This window comes from Pristiophorus japonicus, chromosome 14 (genome assembly GCF_044704955.1).
Source record: "Pristiophorus japonicus isolate sPriJap1 chromosome 14, sPriJap1.hap1, whole genome shotgun sequence".
NCBI lineage: Eukaryota > Metazoa > Chordata > Chondrichthyes > Pristiophoridae > Pristiophorus > Pristiophorus japonicus.
Window position 1 is genome coordinate 168,617,793 of NC_091990.1, and position 17,691 is coordinate 168,635,483.

At 44.6% G+C, this 17,691-nt stretch overlaps 1 protein-coding gene across 1 annotated transcript in view; it reads right to left on the reverse strand.

Annotated features, from left to right (window-relative positions):
• Nucleotides 1-17,691, reverse strand: part of LOC139280227 (glycogen [starch] synthase, muscle-like) — a 145,223-nt gene that overhangs the window by 85,852 nt on the left and 41,680 nt on the right. The window contains exon 4 of the mRNA XM_070899841.1: nt 1,651-1,836. Coding sequence (XP_070755942.1) covers nt 1,651-1,836 — 186 coding nt within the window. The remainder of the gene's footprint in view (nt 1-1,650; nt 1,837-17,691) is intronic.

Consider the following 17,691-nt stretch of genomic DNA (forward strand, 5'->3'; position numbering starts at 1 on the left):
GCGGAAACTTGGGCCCAGTGTTCCAGTCTAACCACATTTGCATAGTTTTTCACAACTCCAGGTGCAAAGTCGGGTTAGTCCAGGGAAGACACAACTGGGAGGAGAAGAAAACTGTGTGCAACTGAAAATAAATGAACTGTTTTATACTCTTCAGTCAGTTCATATCCATTGTCAGGGGTTTCCCTGAATCCTCACACAGCTTTGAGTTCAACCAAAGGAAAGTTTCGCAGAGCATTAACAAGGCATCTCAACCGTTGCCAGGACTGAAGGGACAGGGGATCAAGAGGCTAGGTTGAACGGGTTTACGTACAGAAATCATCGAATGTGGCAGCACAAATTGATAGAGCTGTTAAAGAAAGCGTACTGGATCCTTGGCTTTATTAATTGAGGCATAGAGTACAAAAGCAAGGAAGTTATACTGAATCTTTATAAATCACTGGTTAGGCCTCAGTTGGAGTATTGTGTCCAATTCTGGGCATCACACTTAAGAAATGATGTCAAGGCCTTATGTTTAAAGAGTATGGGCCTTTTAAAGACTGCTTTTAGTGGATGCCTGTGAGACGTCCCTCCCAATATTGAGTAACGGGCGGGGTGTATAATGGGCAAAGTGTACAATGTGTGTCGGGCAGGGCATATAACAGGCGCCCAAAACATCACCAACCATTTTGCACGACCAGCCAAGACCAATTTCAACCCCAGTGTTCCGCCACATGGAAATTCGTTCATTTTAAAAATAATCTTTTTAAGAAATATAATTGAAAAGGTTTGTGCTTAACTTGTAAATAAATACACTACTTTTCTGCAGCTCCTCAGAGGAGCAAAGCCAGAGTTTTCCTGCTCTGTGACTCACTGTCAATCTCTTTGGCTGCACAGCAGGATTGTGACTGGCCTGGCTGACCAGCAGAGGTCCTCCTGTTTCTCCATGATGGAATCATCGAGGACTCCCATGGTGCAGTGAGTAAAACAAGCCTTGTTGAAGTTGATGCTGAGGGATTCCTAAAAGCATTCTGCACCTTCCAAACAAAGTAAATTTCTGGTAGACCTATTGTGTATTTCCAGTTTTTCAGGTTGCGTGTGTCAGGTTTCCAGTATCTGCGATTCTTTTTATTATGGCCCTTTCTCATCCTGTGATTGTTTAAATAATGCTAATTTGTCTCGGATTGATTTACAACCAAGTTCCAGCGGTGGAAAATACATGGCTCCTGCTTAGAACAGTCAGCAAAAGTAGACGTAACCTTTCTCCTGTGTCATTAATAATCTATACACTTAAACACTATGCCCAGGGGCAGCACGGGGGAGCCCACACTGCGATATGTGTGCGCACTAGGTCCGTGCAGCAAGGCTGGTCTCCAGTCGTCCTGGTTAGCCCTTGCCACTGGACCAAGACCTAGCTCTGTCAAGCCCGTGTGGTGGCTGGTGTGCAACGGTCACCACATGTTAAAACAATCCACGCACAGGCATCTTCCACCCTCTCAATTGGAGTTCAGGACTGGAACATCGGGTCCTTCATTGCAACATCTGTGAACTTGTGGAAGCAAGTCATCCTCGATCGAGGGACCGCTTGTGATGATGATACACTTTGACACTCTTATCAGCGTAGGCAGCATAGAATCCACAGAAAAGGCACGGGCACTGCAAAGACACACTTACGTTTTTCAGGGTATTGTAAAAATCAACATTGCCAGCACAGAGGTAGCGTCCTAACAACGTTGCATGGGTCGTAAACGTTGTTGCCACAGGTAATTTCCGAATGCGACACATAACAAGGCCAATCCCTGATAGCCATTCGTGGAAGTGGCCGAGCACAAATGTCTCAGAATCACACTGGGCTGCAAACTGGAAAAGAAAGTCTGTTTTAACCATAAAGACCAACATTCATTCTACTGAAACAAAATACGCTATCAAAATTCAATTCCCCAGATTGATTCCTCTGCACAGACAATTCCATAACAAATAGAAACATAGAAATTTACAGCACAGAAGGAGGCCATTCCGGCCCATCGTGTCTTGCTGGCCGACAAAGAGCCGCACGGCCCTTGGTCAGCAGCCCTGAAGGTTACATATAAACCTATGGATAATGAGGGAAAGGCAAAGAGCACCCAGCCCAACCAGTCCGCCTCAAACAACTGCGACGCCCCGTATACTGAAACATTCTACACTCCTCCCCAACCGGAGCCATGTGATCTCCTGGGAGAGGCAAAAAACAGATAAAAACCCAGGCCAATTTAGGGAGAAAAATAACAATAGTAGCGGGAGAATGGGGGGAATAAAACGACTGATGAAAGTAAAGAGAGAATACTCTCAAGCCTAATTTGCAGAACTATTAAATATTTCTGATGAAAGAAAAACTTTCACCAGCTGCAATTGTTAGCTTCTGTGTTTTCAACACGGTATCAATCAGACAGAATCTCCCAGTACACAGGTTCTTGCTTTCTAAAAATGCTCAAAACTAAATGTACATTGGCCTGTAATGTGCGGTCAGTGGCGAAGCAAAGGCGTTCCCCGCTGGGCCCGTAGTAAGCTTCAGACAAAGGTCTCGCGAGCTGTGCGGCGAGAGGTTCTGCTTTTGAAATCAACAGAGTATAGTGGGAATCCCATAGCGCGAGCAGCCAATCACATTGCAGAATTCTCACTGACAGGGAGCCAGGAAATAGAAGGCACGAATAACCATTCACTTCTAACAAAAATTTACAGACAGCGAAATAAAGATTGGGACATACACATTGGGTTCGGATAGCAACTGAAATATCATGAACTGTAAAAAATATATATTTTAATTTTAAAGTCTAATAATTTTTTTTATCTTAAGTGGAGAAAAATGAAATTCCACCAATATAAAATTAGTTTTTCTGGGCCAGAGTAGTCACTACTCAGATCGTCGTTAAAAACCGAGTTACAACTCATTTGAATGGGTCCAACTTTTTATGGGATTCTAACAGCGGAAAAGGGGAAGTTTCAGTGATTGTGGGGGGGTCCAGAGCACAGCCAGTGGCGGAACAGTGAATGACAGACCTCAACTTCAGGATTTCTGCGTTAGCGCACGAGCAGCCTAACTCCTGACGTTGCAGTCAGTTTCTGTTGTATATGCAGACTATAGATATACTCTCTGTGTAGTCACTGTATAAGATTGAGACTTGTTTACCTGATGTACTATCAATAAGGATTCCACTGTGTGTATATACATGCTGGCACCACTAGAGGGTGCAACAGGTGGAGACCGGGGTTTCCTGTCATGCCCTGGTGGCAGGGGCTGCATAAAAGGGTAGCCACCATGCGGCTGCCTCACTCTGGAGTTACAAATAAAGGACCAAGGTCACTACAGTTTGAGTACAACACATTGCCTCGTGGAGTCATTCAAAGGTACATTACAGACATAATAGTTTCAAAGGTGAAATGACGTTGAACACTGCCAGTTCATCATCATCAGGACCGTATGTTCTGGCCATTGATTTCCCTCAATTTACGGCCATCTTTGTTCAGTCTGAGCTTGTCGATTTGCCGTGAATGTTTATCCTGCATGCTCAGCATGTTATTTCCTAAGGCGATCCACTTGCCCACCGCTACTGAAGTGTTGAACACACTCCCCAATCTATTTGCTTTACTTGTTCCCTCATTTCATTTAATTTAAAGCTATGTTCCATGGGCTAGACTTTCCACTTTGCTGGCTATCGCCCAAAAAATGGGCAATGTTCCAGCCTTTGCGATGTGTCAGCCTTACTGATCGCTGGAACATCGCCCAGTTTTTGGATCGCGATTTTCGGCTCGGCGATAGCCCAACGATGTGAAGTGGAAAGTCTAGCCCCATATATTTACCAACTCTGATTCTGAACCACGTGGAATTTCCAAGTTTATTTAGTTTTTAATCTGTTGATGGCCTGGGCAAGGCCACTATTGGCCATCCATAGTTGCTCTGAGAAGGTGGTGGTGATGCCTTCCTCTTGAACCGCTGCAGCCCTTGTAGTGATGGTGCTCCTACAATGATGTTGGATAAGTAATTCCAGAATATCGATCCAATAGGGATACAGGGCCAAATCAAGATGGTGTGTGACTTGGAGAGAAATGTTTAGGTGATGGTGTTGTCACAACTTTGCTGCTCTTGTCCTTCTCGGTGGTAGAGGTCACAGGTTAAGGGAGATGCTGTTGAAGTAAGCTTATTGAATTGCCTGTAGGTCACATAGACTGCAGCCACGGTGATGGAGAGGATGGCTGTTGAGTCTGGTGACAGGAGCACTGATCAAAAAAACTGCTGCAAATGGATTGTGTTGAAGTTATTAAATGTTGTTGAAGTTATTAAATGTTGTTGCAGCTGTACCTATCCAGGCGACTGGCCACTTGATCAGCTCCGCTGGGCAGGCCACATTGGTTTCCATATTTACGAAAGGATGTACTTGCTTTGGAGGCAGTTCAGAGAAGGTTCACTAGGTTGATTCCAGGGATGAGGGGGGGGGGGGGCGCTGATGAGGAAAGGTTGAGTAGGTTGGGCCTCTACTCATTGGAATTAAGAAGAACGAGAGGTGATCTTATTGAAATGTATAAGATTATGAGGGGGCTTGACAAGGTGGATGCAGAGAGGATGTTTCCACTGATGGGGGAGATTAGAACTAGAGGGCATGATCTTAGAATAAGGGGCCAGCCATTTAAAACTGAGGTGAGGAGAAATTTCTTCTCTCTGAGGGTTGTGAATCTGTGGAATTCACTGCCTCAGAGAGCTGTGGAAGCTGGGACATTGAATAAATTTAAGACAGATATAGACAGTTTCTTAAACGATAAGGGAATAAGGGGTTATGGGGAGCGGGCGGGGAAGTGGAGCTGAGTCCGTGATCAGATCAGCCACGATCTTATTAAATGGCGGAGCAGGTTCGAGGGACCCTATGGTCTACCCCTGCTCCTATTTCTTATATTCTTATTGTTCGCATGCCAGACACGAGACTCCCAAAGCAGGCGCTCTACTCGAAATTCCTTCACAGCAAATGAGCCAAAGGTGGGCAGACGAAACGTGACAAGGACACCCTCAAAGCCTCCCTGATAAAGTGCAACATCCCCACCGACATCTGGGAGTGCCTGGCCAAAGACCGCCCTAAGTGAAGGAAGTGCATCCGGGAGGGCGCTGAGCACCTCGAGTCTCATTGCCGAGAGCGTGCAGAAATCAAGCGCAGGCAGCGGAAAGAGCGTGCGGCAAACCTGTCCCACCCACCCTTTCACTCAACAACTGTCTGTCCCACCTGTGACAGGGACTGTGGTTCTCATATTGGACTGCTCAGTCACCTAAGGACTCATTTTCAGAGTGGAAGCAAGTCTTCCTCAATTCCAAGGAACTGCCTATGATATTATATAGTGTGAGTTACACTCCTGACGTGAGCCCTATAGATGGTGGAGAGGATCTGAAGGGTCAGGAGGTGTGCCACTTGTTTCAGAGTACACAGGCTCTGCTCGGTTCTCGCAGCCACGGTGTTGATATGGCTAGTTCCGTTAACCTTCAGCTCAACGTTAACCCTCAAGATATTGATGGTAGATGACTAGGTATTAATGGTACTATTGTAGGGCGCGGTGGATGGCTGGTCTTTCTCGTATTCGAGATGGTTATTACATAGAAAATAGGGGGAGTTGGCCATTCGGCCCTTCGAGCCTGCACCACCATTCAATATGATCATGGCTGATCATGCAACTTCAGTACCCCATTCCTGCTTTCTCTCCATACCCCTTGATCCCTTTAGCCGTAAGGGCCACATCTAACTCCCTTTTGAATATATCTAACGAATTGGCCTCAACAACTTTCTGTGGTAGAGAATTCCACAGGTTCACAATTCTCTGAGTGAAGAAGTTTCTCCTCATCTCGGTCCCAAATGACTTACCCCTGATCCTTAGACTGTGACCCCTGGTTTTGGACTTCCTCAACATCGGGAACATTCTTCCTGCATCTAACCTGTTCAATCCCGTCAGAACTTTCTGTGATTCTATGAGATCCCCTCTCATTCTTCTAAATTCCACTGAATATAAGCCGAGTCAATCAAGTCTTTCTTCATATGTCAGTCCTGTCATCCCGGGAATTAGTCTGGTGAACCTTCGCTGCACTCCCTCAATAGCAAGAATGTCCTTCCTCAGATTAGGAGACCAAAACTGTACACAATATTCAAGATGTGGCCTCACCAAGGCCCTGTACAACTGTAGTAAGACTTCTCTGCTCCTACACTCAAATCCTCTCGCTATGAAGGCCAACATGCAATTTGCCTTCTTCACCGCCTATTGTGCCTGTATGCCAACTTTCAATGACTGATGTACTATGACACCCAGGTCTCGTTGCACCTCCCCTTTTACTAATATGTCACCATTCAGATAATAATCTGCCTTCGTGTTTTTTACCACCAAAGTGGATAACCTCACATTTATCCACATTATATTGCATCTGCCATGTATTTGCCCACTCACCTAACCTGTCCAAATCACCCTGCAGCCTCTTAGCATCCTCCTCATGGCGCCACCCAACTTAATGTCATCTGCAAACTTGGAGATATTACACTCAATTCCTTCATCTAAATCATTAATGTATATTGTAAATAGCTGGGGTCCCAGCACTGAACCTTGCAGTACCCAACTAGTCACTGCCTGCCATTCTGAAAGGGATCCGTTTATTCCTACTCATTGCTTCCTGTCTGCCAACCAGTTCTCTCTCCACGTCAGTACATTACCCGCAATACCATGTGCTTTAATTTTGCACACCAATCTCTTGTGTGGGACCTTGTCAAAGGCCTTATGAAAGTCTAAATACTCCACATCCACTGGCTCCCCCTTGTCCGCTCTACTAGTTACATCCTCAAACAATTCTAGAAGATTTGTCAAGCATGATTTCCCTTTCATAAATCCATGCTGACTTGGACCGATCCTGTCACTGCTTTCCAAATGCGCTGCTATTAGATCTTTAATAATTGATTCCAACATTTTCCCCACCACCGATGTCAGGCTGACCATTACCTAGCACTTAAGTGATGTGAATGTTATCCATCACAGCCCACATGTCAGCCCAAGCCAGGATGTAGGCTGTCTCATTATCAGAGGAGTTATGAATGGAACTAAATACTCTGGAATCATCAGCAAACAGCGCCATTTCTTTTTGATAGAAATGCAGCCATTGACGAAGCAGCTGAACACGATTTGGCCAAGGACCCTTCTTTCAGCAACTATTGCAGTGATATCCTACAGCTATGATGATTAGCCTCCGCCAGCCACAATCATTTTTGTGTCAAGTATAACTGAGCAGTTTTACAGTAATCTTTATTTTGCACGGGTTCCTCGCCATATTCAACTCAAATGCTGCCTTGATTTAAGACGAGGCTAAAGGTCCTGAGCCCAGAATTTGGGGCAAGATATGGGCGAATCTATGGGGCTGGTGGATGTCAAGATCCATCCTCAGAAACACTCCACAGGGACCTCGGAACTCTCATTTCTAGTACTAAGTAATATGGTTACTGAGAAAACCAGACAGTGAAAGAAAATACTCAGAATTGCATCATTGGTACACTTGCTAATTTTTTTTTATTGATAGTTGCTTATCCATTTACGATTGGGAATATTTGAACCTCATGATTGGCAATTTATTTTTCTGTTTAAATATATTTATATCTGTTCAGTATAGAATTTACAATGAAAGAAATGGAAATTGTGCAAAGGGAACGAGCATTTAAACATGAGCCAGTCCAATCAGCAGTTAGCTCACAGCGATGCTGAACTCTGGAATAAGGAAACAGAGCTGCCAGATGACCACAACAGATACGGAAAGGGAAGTAGAAATTCAGCAATTAAAAACAAAGCACAATTGAGAGATCCACCAGATGGCAGAGATAGTGGCACAGAGTTGCACAGCGTTGCTGGTTAAAGAGGAAATTAATGCAATAGTAAGGAAAGACATTGGCTTGGATGATGTGGAATCAGTATGGGTGGAGCTGCGGAATACCAAAGGGCAGAGTTGTGTACAGGCCACCAAACAGTAGTAGTGAGGTTGGGGACGGCATCAGCAGGAAATTAGGGATGCTTGCAATAAAGGTACAGCAGTTTTCATGGGTGACTTTAATCTACATATAGATTGGGCTAACCAAACTGGTAGCAATGCAGTGGGGGAGGATTTCCTGGAGTGTATTAGGGATGGTTTTCTTGATCAATATGTCAAGGAACCAACTGGAGAGCTGGCCATCCTAGACTGGGTGATGTGTAATGAGAAGGGACTAATTAGCAATCTTGTTGTGCGAGGCCTCTTGGTGAAGAGTGCCCATAATCTGGTAGAATTCTTTATTAAGATGGAGAGTGACACAGTTAATTCAGAAACTAGAGTCCTAAACTTAAGGAAAGCTAACTTCAACGGCATGAGGCGCGAATTGGCTAGAATAGACTGGCAAATGATACTTAAAGGGTTGAAGGTGGATAGGCAATGGCAAACATTTATAGTTCACATGGATGAACTTCAACAGATGTACATCCCTGTCTGGAGTAAAAATAAAACAGAGAAGATGGCTCAACCGTGGCTAACAAGGGAAATTAAGGATAGTGTTAGATCCAAGGAAGAGGCATATAAATTGGCCAGAAAAAGCAGCAAACATGAGGACTGGGAGAAATTTAGAATTCAGCAGAGGAGGACTAAGGGTTTAATTAGGAGGGGGGAAATAGAGTACGAGAGGAAGCTTGCAGGGAACATAAAAACTGACTGCAAAAGCCTCTATAGATATGTGAAGAGAAAGAAATTAGTGAAGACAAACGTAGGTCCCTTGCAGTCAGACTCAGGTGAATTAATAATGGGGAACAAAGAAATGGCAGACCAACTGAACAAATACTTTGGTTCTGTCATCACAAAGGAAGACCTTCCGGATGTATTAGGGGACCGAGGGTTTAGTGAGAAGGAGGAATTGAAGGATATCCTTATTAGGCGGGAAATCGTGTTGGGGAAATTGATGGGATTGAAGGCCAATAAATCCCCGGGGTCTGATAGTCTGCATCCCAGAGTACTTAAGGAAGCGGCCCTCGAAATAGTGGATGCATTGGTGATCATTTTCCAATAGTCTATCGATTCTGGATCAGTTCCTATGGACTGGTGGGTAGCTAATGTAACACCACTTTTTAAAAAGAGAGGAAGAGAGAAAACAGGCAATTATTGACCAGTTAGCCTGACATTAGTAGTGGGGAAAATGTTGGAATCAATTATTAAGGATAAAATAGCAGCGCATTTGGAAAGCAGTGACAGGATCGGTCCAAGTCAACATGGATTTGTGAAATGGAAATCATGCTTGACAAATCTTCTGGAATTTTTTGAGGATGTAACTAGCAGAGTGGACAAGGGAGAACCAGTGGATGTGGTGTATTTGGACTTTCAAAAGGTCTTTGACAAGGTCTCAAATAAGAGATTGGTGTGCAAAATCAAAGCACATGGTATTGGGGGTAATGTACTGGCGTGGATAGAGAATTGGTTGGCAGACAGGAAGTAGAGAGTCGGGATAAATGGGTCCTTTTCGGAATGGGAGGCAGTGACTAGTGGAGTGCCGCAGGGCTCAGTGCTGGGACCCCAGCTCTTTACAATATACATTAATGATTTGGATGAAGGAATTGAGTGTAATATCTCCAAGTTTGCGGATGACACTAAGCTGGGTGGTGGTGTGAGCTGTGAGGAGGATGCTAAGAGGCTGCAGGATGATTTGGACAGGTTAGGTGAGTGGGCAAATGCATGGCAGATGCAGCATAATGTGGATAAATGTGAGGTTATCCACTTTGGGGGCAAAAACACGAAGGCAGAATATTATCTGACTGGTGGCAGATTAGGAAAGGGGAGGTGCACCGAGACCTGGGTGTCATGGTACATCAGTTATTGAAAGTTGGCATGCAGGTACAGGAGGCGATGAAGAAGGCAAATGGCATGTTGGCCTTCATAGCTAGGGGATTTAAGTATAGGAGCAGCGAGGTCTTACTGCAATTGTACAGGGCCTTGGTGAGGCCTCACCTGGAATATTGTGTTCAGTTTTGGTCTCCTAATCTGAGGAAGGACGTTCTTGCTATTGAGGGAGTGCAGCGAAGGTTCACCAGACTGATTCCAGGGATGGCTGGACTGACATATGAGGAGAGATTGGATCAACTGGGCCTTTATACACTGGAGTTTAGAAGGATGAGAGGGGATCTCATAAAAACGTATAAGATTCTGATGGGACGGGACAGGTTAGATGCGGGAAGAATGTTCCCGATGTTGGGGAAGTCCAGAACCAGGGGACACAGTCTTAGGATAAGGGGTAAGCCATTTAGGACTGAGGTGAGGATAAACTTCTTCAATCAGAGAGTTGTTAACCTGTGGAATTCCCTGCCGCAGAGAGTCGTTGATGCCAGTTCATTGGATATATTCAAGAGGGAGTTAGATATGGCCCTTACGGCTAAAGGGATCAAGGGGTATGGAGAGAAAGCGGGAAAGGGGTACTGAGGTGAATGATCAGCCATGATCTTATTGAATGGTGGTGCAGGCTCGAAGGGCCGAATGGCCTACTCCTGCACCTATTATCTATGTTTCTATAGTCCAAGAAGCCTGAAGGGACCGTGTCAAGTTAAACAAATGGCTCAGACAATGCAACTGATCGTTAAAAATACTGAGGAAGATGGGATTTAATTTAAAACAGGAATTGACAATAACTTTTATTTATATAGCGCCTTTAACATAGTAAAACATCCCAATTAAGGAGCCCATGGCCCCCACACCTCTCTCACAAGGAAGACACAATCCAAGATGACCAGTGGTGATCATGTATCATAACTTATGTTGGCAAATTTGATGGGAGGATTACAATCATTAAGGGAATGGGCGCCACTTCAATTGACCCCACTGTGACCTTTGCACCCTCACCATCAGGCCCCCGAGAGGTATACTAGCAAGCCAGGACTAATGAACTTCAGCCCTTACCAGGGACAGCCACTTCCTTACCTGCGATGCTAATCAGGCCAACCTTTTGCAATACCCAGTGACAGTGGCAGCAACAGGCAATAGCAAACCCATCTGGAACCCAACCACCCAGTGAGAGCAGCTTATACAATTGTGGCTGCTTAAAAGACTAGCCATCTAAAAGGGAAAAAATCCCAAGAACCTTTTATGAGACACTGAAGCCCACACATTTTACAGGAAGGGTGACGGTCTAACCAGAGGATAAATTGTGCAGTTTGCCTGAGTGTTTTGTCATAACCTGTTACCCAAGATATAGGAAAAGATTCTCTTCCATATAGAGAAGGGTACAGCCAGTTATGCGATTATAGAAATAGCCCAAGACTTCGAGGTGGCCAACAGCCAGCATGAAAATGTTTTCAAATCGAATCACAGAAATCCACCCATGAGCGTGTATTCTGTTTCCACCACACTGGTTCCTTTATAGATAGAGGGAGTGCAACACTGATATATAGGGCCCAAGTTTCCACATGATTTGCGCCTGATTTTTAAGAGCAACTGGTGGAGAACGGACTATCTTAGAAATCGCAATTCTCCACATTTTATTTTCTGCAGTTCTAGTCAGGTAGAACAGTTCTACTTTGGAACAGAATTTTTTCTTCAAAAGGGGGCGTGTCCGGCCACTGACGCCTGATTTGAAAGTTTCCACAGTGAAAACGTACTCCAAACTAAGTTAGAATGGAGCAAGTGAAGATTTTTGTAGAACTGAAAAAACCTGTTCTACACATTAAAAAATCAGGCGCAGGTTACAAATTAGGCGTCCAGAACGAGGTGGGGGGGGGAGGGGGGGAAGGGAAGTCATTAAAGTCTACAATAAATCCTTATTTATACTTATACAAATATTATACAAATAAATCCAACCTGAATAAACATTTATAAACAAAGAAAAGATTAAATAAACCATCTTCCTACCTGTGTGAAAGTGCTTCAGCCAGGGAGAATTCTGCAGCAAGCCTCACAAAACGAGGCAGCCGTTCCCGCGGGGGGGGGGAGGGAGGGAACTGACCGCGGGGCGGGGGGGGGAAGCTATTCCACACGGCCGGCGGGTGGGCGGGAGGGAGGGAGACAGAAGGCTGCAGGAAGCCTCAGAAATTGAGGAGCCATTTCCCGACAGCAAAAGGGGGAGGTCGTCGGGAAACGGCTGCCTCAACTTTTTGAGGCTTCCTGCAGCCTTCTCAGTGCTGATGGCAATGTGCTTTTATTAAAAAATGTTCAAAAACTAAACAGCTACAAAGAACTACAAAAATGGCCGAGTGCCAATGTTTCCATCACACTGCGCGTGCGCGAACGCTCCAACGCGCACGCGCAGCGTTGCCGGCAGGAAAAAAACTAATTTAAATAGTACCCGCCCCCTCCCACTTACAAAATCGGCGCGAGTGTAGGCTCCGCCCCCCTGGGCGCCACGCCAAACAGACAAGGAGCTGCAGAGCTCTCCAGAATCGCCAGGTTTTTTTCAGGCGCCGTTTTAGGCGCGAAAAACGGGCGCCCGGTGGAAACTTGGGCCCATACAGTTAGAAATACCAACCAAAACAAAGATCCCCAGTTGCAAGAGAAGAACAGTAATAATCACGATAGAAGTCTAACTGGTCAGAACTACAGGAGACATCAGACCTACTGGAGTAGGAATTCCTGTAAGCATGTCCGTAGGTCCCAGAGAAACAGTAATGATGGCCCACAATTCTAGTCCCCGAAAGAGACAGAAACAGTATCTGAACCAACAACCAACCCACTCCAATAGGGACATTTCAAACTTATTAGAGAAGTGGCAAAGCTAATGGTAGAGAAAATAGCAAAGATAAACAAAAGAAAAACATTACTACAAAATCAGAGTATGGAGAGAGGAGTCATCTTGGCAGATTATGTCATCCGCTGCTGACTCTTAGGTTTAGTTACAACTAGACCCAAGGGGTCCAGCTCTGCCATAATGCTAAGCTAAAAGCTCCGACTGACTGTACCAATCCATTTATAGCCTGCACAAATTAACGTTGCTCATCTAGACCACCTACAAGTCTTGGGCACGTATTACGGCAGAACTTGAATCCACAGCTGGATTGCAGTATTCAACTGTATCCTTTTCTGGTACAAAATCTAAAATAATGATAGAAACATAGAAACATGATGTACTAATTATGGTCAAAAAGACCTTGGATTCAGCCGGCAGTCCTACCAAGGTAAAATATTTCAAGAAAAAAAGGATAAAACAATTTTCTTCGTAAACAAAAGATTTAACTGGAAGTGCAATCTTTTGACAGGAATCAAAAGAATCACAAGTCACTGTGAAGATGTAAAAGATGAACCTAATAACACATTGATACCCTGATGATGAGACACACTGACAAAGCATAGTCCAAGTGTGAGGCTGTTATGAAAATTCTCAGTAGTTGTGAAACGGTAATAAATAAAAACTTCAGTGATTTTGTATCCTGGAAGGGGCGGGTTTCCTGTTACGTTTTAAGCTTTTCATTTATAACTTCAGGAGAACTGGTATATACAGTTGGAATTGACCTTCAGTAACAATCTCCCAGCATATGGCAAAGGTGCAAAATTCAATTCAGAACACTTCAGATGTGCTCCTGAATTAACTACTTAAGTAGCAGTGAATAAATAACTGAGACTTCCACGGTAATTCCCGACACAAAGTGTGTAAACAAGTCAATGAGTTAATTGAGGTAGAAACATAGAAACATAGAAAATAGGTGCAGGAATAGGCCATTCGGCCCTTCGAGCCTGCACCACCATTCAATATGATCATGACTGATCATGCAACTTCAGTACCCCATTCCTGCTTTCTCTCCATACCCGCTGATCCCTTTAGCCTTAAGGGCCACATTTAACTCCCTTTTGAATATATCCAACGAACTGGAATCAACAACTTTCTGTGGTAGAGAATTCCACAGGTTCACAATTCTTTGCATGAAAAAGTTTCTCCTCATCTCGGTCCTAGATGGCTTACCCCTTATCCTAAGACTGTGAACCCTGGTTCTGGACTTCCCCAACATCGGGAACATTCTTTCTGCATCTAACCTGTCCAATCCCGTCAGAATTTTATATGCTTCTATGAGATCCCCTCTCATTCTTCTAAATTCCAGTGAATATAAGCCTAATCGATCCAGTCTTTCTTCATATGTCAATCCTGCCATCCCGGGAATCAGTCTGGTGAACCTTCACTGCACTCCCTCAATAGCAAGAATGTCCTTCCTCAGATTAGGAGACCAAAACTGTACACAATACTCAATGTGTGGTCTCACCAAGGCCCTGTACAACTGTAGCAAGACCTCCCTGCTCCTATACTCAAATCCCCTAGCTATGAAGGCCAACATGCCATTTGCCTTCTTCACCATCTGCTGTACCTGCATGCCAACTTTCAATGACTGATGTACCATGGCACCCAGGTCTCATTGCATCTTCCATTTTCCTAATCTGTCACCATTCAGAGAATAATCTGTCTTCTTGTTTTTGCCGCCAAAGTGGATAACCTCACATGTATCCACATTATACTGCATCTGCCATGCATTTGTCCACTCATCTAACCTGTCCAAGTCAACCTGCAGCCTCATAGCATCCTCCTCACAGCTCACACTGCCACCCAGCTTAGTGTCATCTGCAAACTTGGAGATATTACATTCAATTCCTTCGTCTAAATCATTAATATATATTGTAAATAGCTGAGATCCCAGCACTGAACCTTGCGGCACCCCACTAGTCAGTGCCTGCCATTCTGAAAAGGTCCCGTTTATTCCCACTCTTTGCTTCTTGTCTGCCAACCAGTTCTCCATCCATGTCAATACATTACCCCCAATACCATGTGCCTTAATTTTGCACACTAATCTCGTGTGGGACCTTGTCAAAGATCTTTTGAAAGTCCAAATACACCACATCCACTGGGTCTCCCTTATCCCCCCTACTAGTTACATCCTCAAAAAAATTCTAGAAGATTTGTCAAGCATGATTTCCCTTTCATAAATCCATGATGACTTGGACTCATCCTATCACTGCTTTCCAAATGCGCTGCTATTACATCTTTAATAATTGATTCCAACATTTTCCCCATGACCGATGTCAGGCTAACCGGTCTATAACTCCCTGTTTTCTCTCTCCCTCCTTTTTTAAAAAGTGGGGTTACATTAGCTACCCTCCAATCCATAGGAACTGATCCAGAGTCCATGGAATGTTGGAAAATGACCACCAATGCATCTACTATTCCTAGGGCCACTTCCTTAAGTACTCTGGGATGCAGACTCTGGGATCAGGCCCTGGGATTTATTGGTCTTCAATTACATCAATTTCCCTAACACCATTTCCTGACTAATAAGGATTTCCCCCAGTTCCTCCTTCTCACTAGACCCTCGGTCCCCTCATATTTTCGGGATGTTATTCGTGTCTTCCTTAGTGAAGACAGAACCAAAGTATTTGTTCAACTGGTCTGCCATTTCCTTGTCCCCCATTATGAATTCACCTGATTCTGACTGCAAGGGACCTACATTAGTCTTCACTTATCTTTTTCTCTTCACATATCTATAGAAGCTTTTGCAGTCAGTTTTTATGTTCTCTGCAAGCTTACTCGCAAACTCTATTTTTCCCCTCCTAATTAAACCCTTAGTCCTCCTCTGCTGAATTCTAAATTTTTCCCAGTCCTCAGGTTTGCTGCTTTTTCTGGCCAATTTATATGCCTCTTCCTTGGATTTAACACTATCCTTAATTTCCCTTGTTAGCCACGGTTGAGCCACCTTCCCCGTTTTATTTATACGCCAGACAGGGATGTACAATTGTTGTAGTTCAACCATGTGATCTTTAAATGTCTGCCATTGCCTATCTACCGTCAACCCTTTATGTATCATTTGCCAGTCTATCCTAGTCAATTCACGTCTCATACCATCGAAGTTACCTTTCTTTAAGTTCAGGACCCTAGTCTCTGAATTAACTGTGTCACTCTCCACCTTAATGAAGAATTCTACCATATTATGGTCGCTCTTCCCCAAGGGGCCTCACACCACAAGATTGCTAATTAATCCTCTCCCATTACACAAGATCCAGTCTAGGATGGCCTGCTCTCTAGTTGGTTCCTCAACATATTGGTCTAGAAAACCATCCCTTATATACTCCAGAAAATCCTGCTCCACAGTATTGCTACCAGTTTGGTTAGCCCAATCTATATGTAGATTAAAGTCACCTATGAAAACTGCTGTACCTTTATTGCAAGCATCCCTAATTTCCTGTTGATGCCATCCCCAACCTCACTACTACTGATTGGTGGTCTGTACACAAATCCCACTAACGTTTTCTGCCCTTTGGTGTTTTGCAGCCCAACCCATATAGATTCCACATCATCCAAGCTAATGTCCTTCCTTACTATTGCGTTAATCTCCTCTTTAACCAGTAACGCTACCCCACCTCCTTTTCCTTTCTGTCTAGCCTTCCTGAATATTGAATACCCCTGAATGTTGAGTTCCCAGCCTTGGTCACCCTGGAGCCATGTCTCTGTAATCCCAATTACACCGTATCCGTTAACAGCTATCTGCGCAGTAAAATTACCTAATCGCTTGGTTCCACAATAAATCGTAGACTGAATTTTCAGGACCTCCACCTCCACCCCCACCCCCCCACATCTAATTATCAATTTACTTCTGGGTTTTGCGTCTCCAATGCAGAGAGAGATAGAGAGATTTAGGGAGGGAATTCCAGAGCTTATGCCTTGGCAGCTGAAGGCATGGCTGCCAATGGTGGAGAGATTAAAATCGGGGATGCTGCTGAGATCAGAATTGGAGGAGCGCAAATCTCTCAGACGGTTGTAGGGCTGGAGCAGATTATAAACACAGTGGGTGGGGGGACGAGGCATGGAGAGATTTAAAAACAAGGATGAGTATTTTAAAATCGAGGCATTGCTTAATTGGGAGCCAATGTAGGCCAGCGAGCACAGGGATAAAGTGTGAACGGGACTTGGTGCGTGTTAGGGCAGCAGAACTTTCGATGACCTCAAGTTAATGGAAGATAGCACGTGGGAGGCCAGCCAGCAGTCTGTTGAAATAGTCAAGTCTCAAGGAACAAAGGCAGGGATGAGGGTTTCAGCAGCAGATGAGCGGGGGCAGGGACGGAGTTAGGCGATATTACGGAGGTGGAAATAGTCGGTCTTGATGGCGCAGATCTATGGTCAGAACCTCATCTCAGGGTCAAATATGAGAACACGGTTGCAAACAGTGTGGTTCAGTCTCAGACAATTGCCTGGGAGAGGGATGGAGTTTTGGCTAGGGAATGGACTGTGTGTGGCGGAATGACATTGGTCTTTCCAGTAATTAGTTGGAGAAAATTTCTGCTCATCAGGTCCTGGATGTTGGACAAGCAGTCTGACAATTTAGAGACAGTGGAGGAGTCGAGAGAAGTGGTGGTGAGGTAGAGCTGGGTGTTATCAGTGTACATGTGGAAACTGACGCTGTGTTTTCGGATGATGTCGCCGAGAGCAGCATATAGATGAGAAATAGGAGGGAGCCAAGGACAGATCCTTGGGGGACACCAGAGGTAACGATGCGAGAGTGGGAAGAGAAGCCGTTGCAGGTGATTCTCTGGCTACGACTGGATAGATAAGAATGGAACCAGGCGAGTGGAGTCCCACCCAGCTGGACGACGGTGGAGAGGCGTTGGTGGAGGATAGTGTGATTGGAGGTTGGAAGTAGTTGGGGTTAAAATCCGTCCATTGGTTCTGCTGAAGTATCTGAATACTCTTACTGTTTGTTAATCATAAG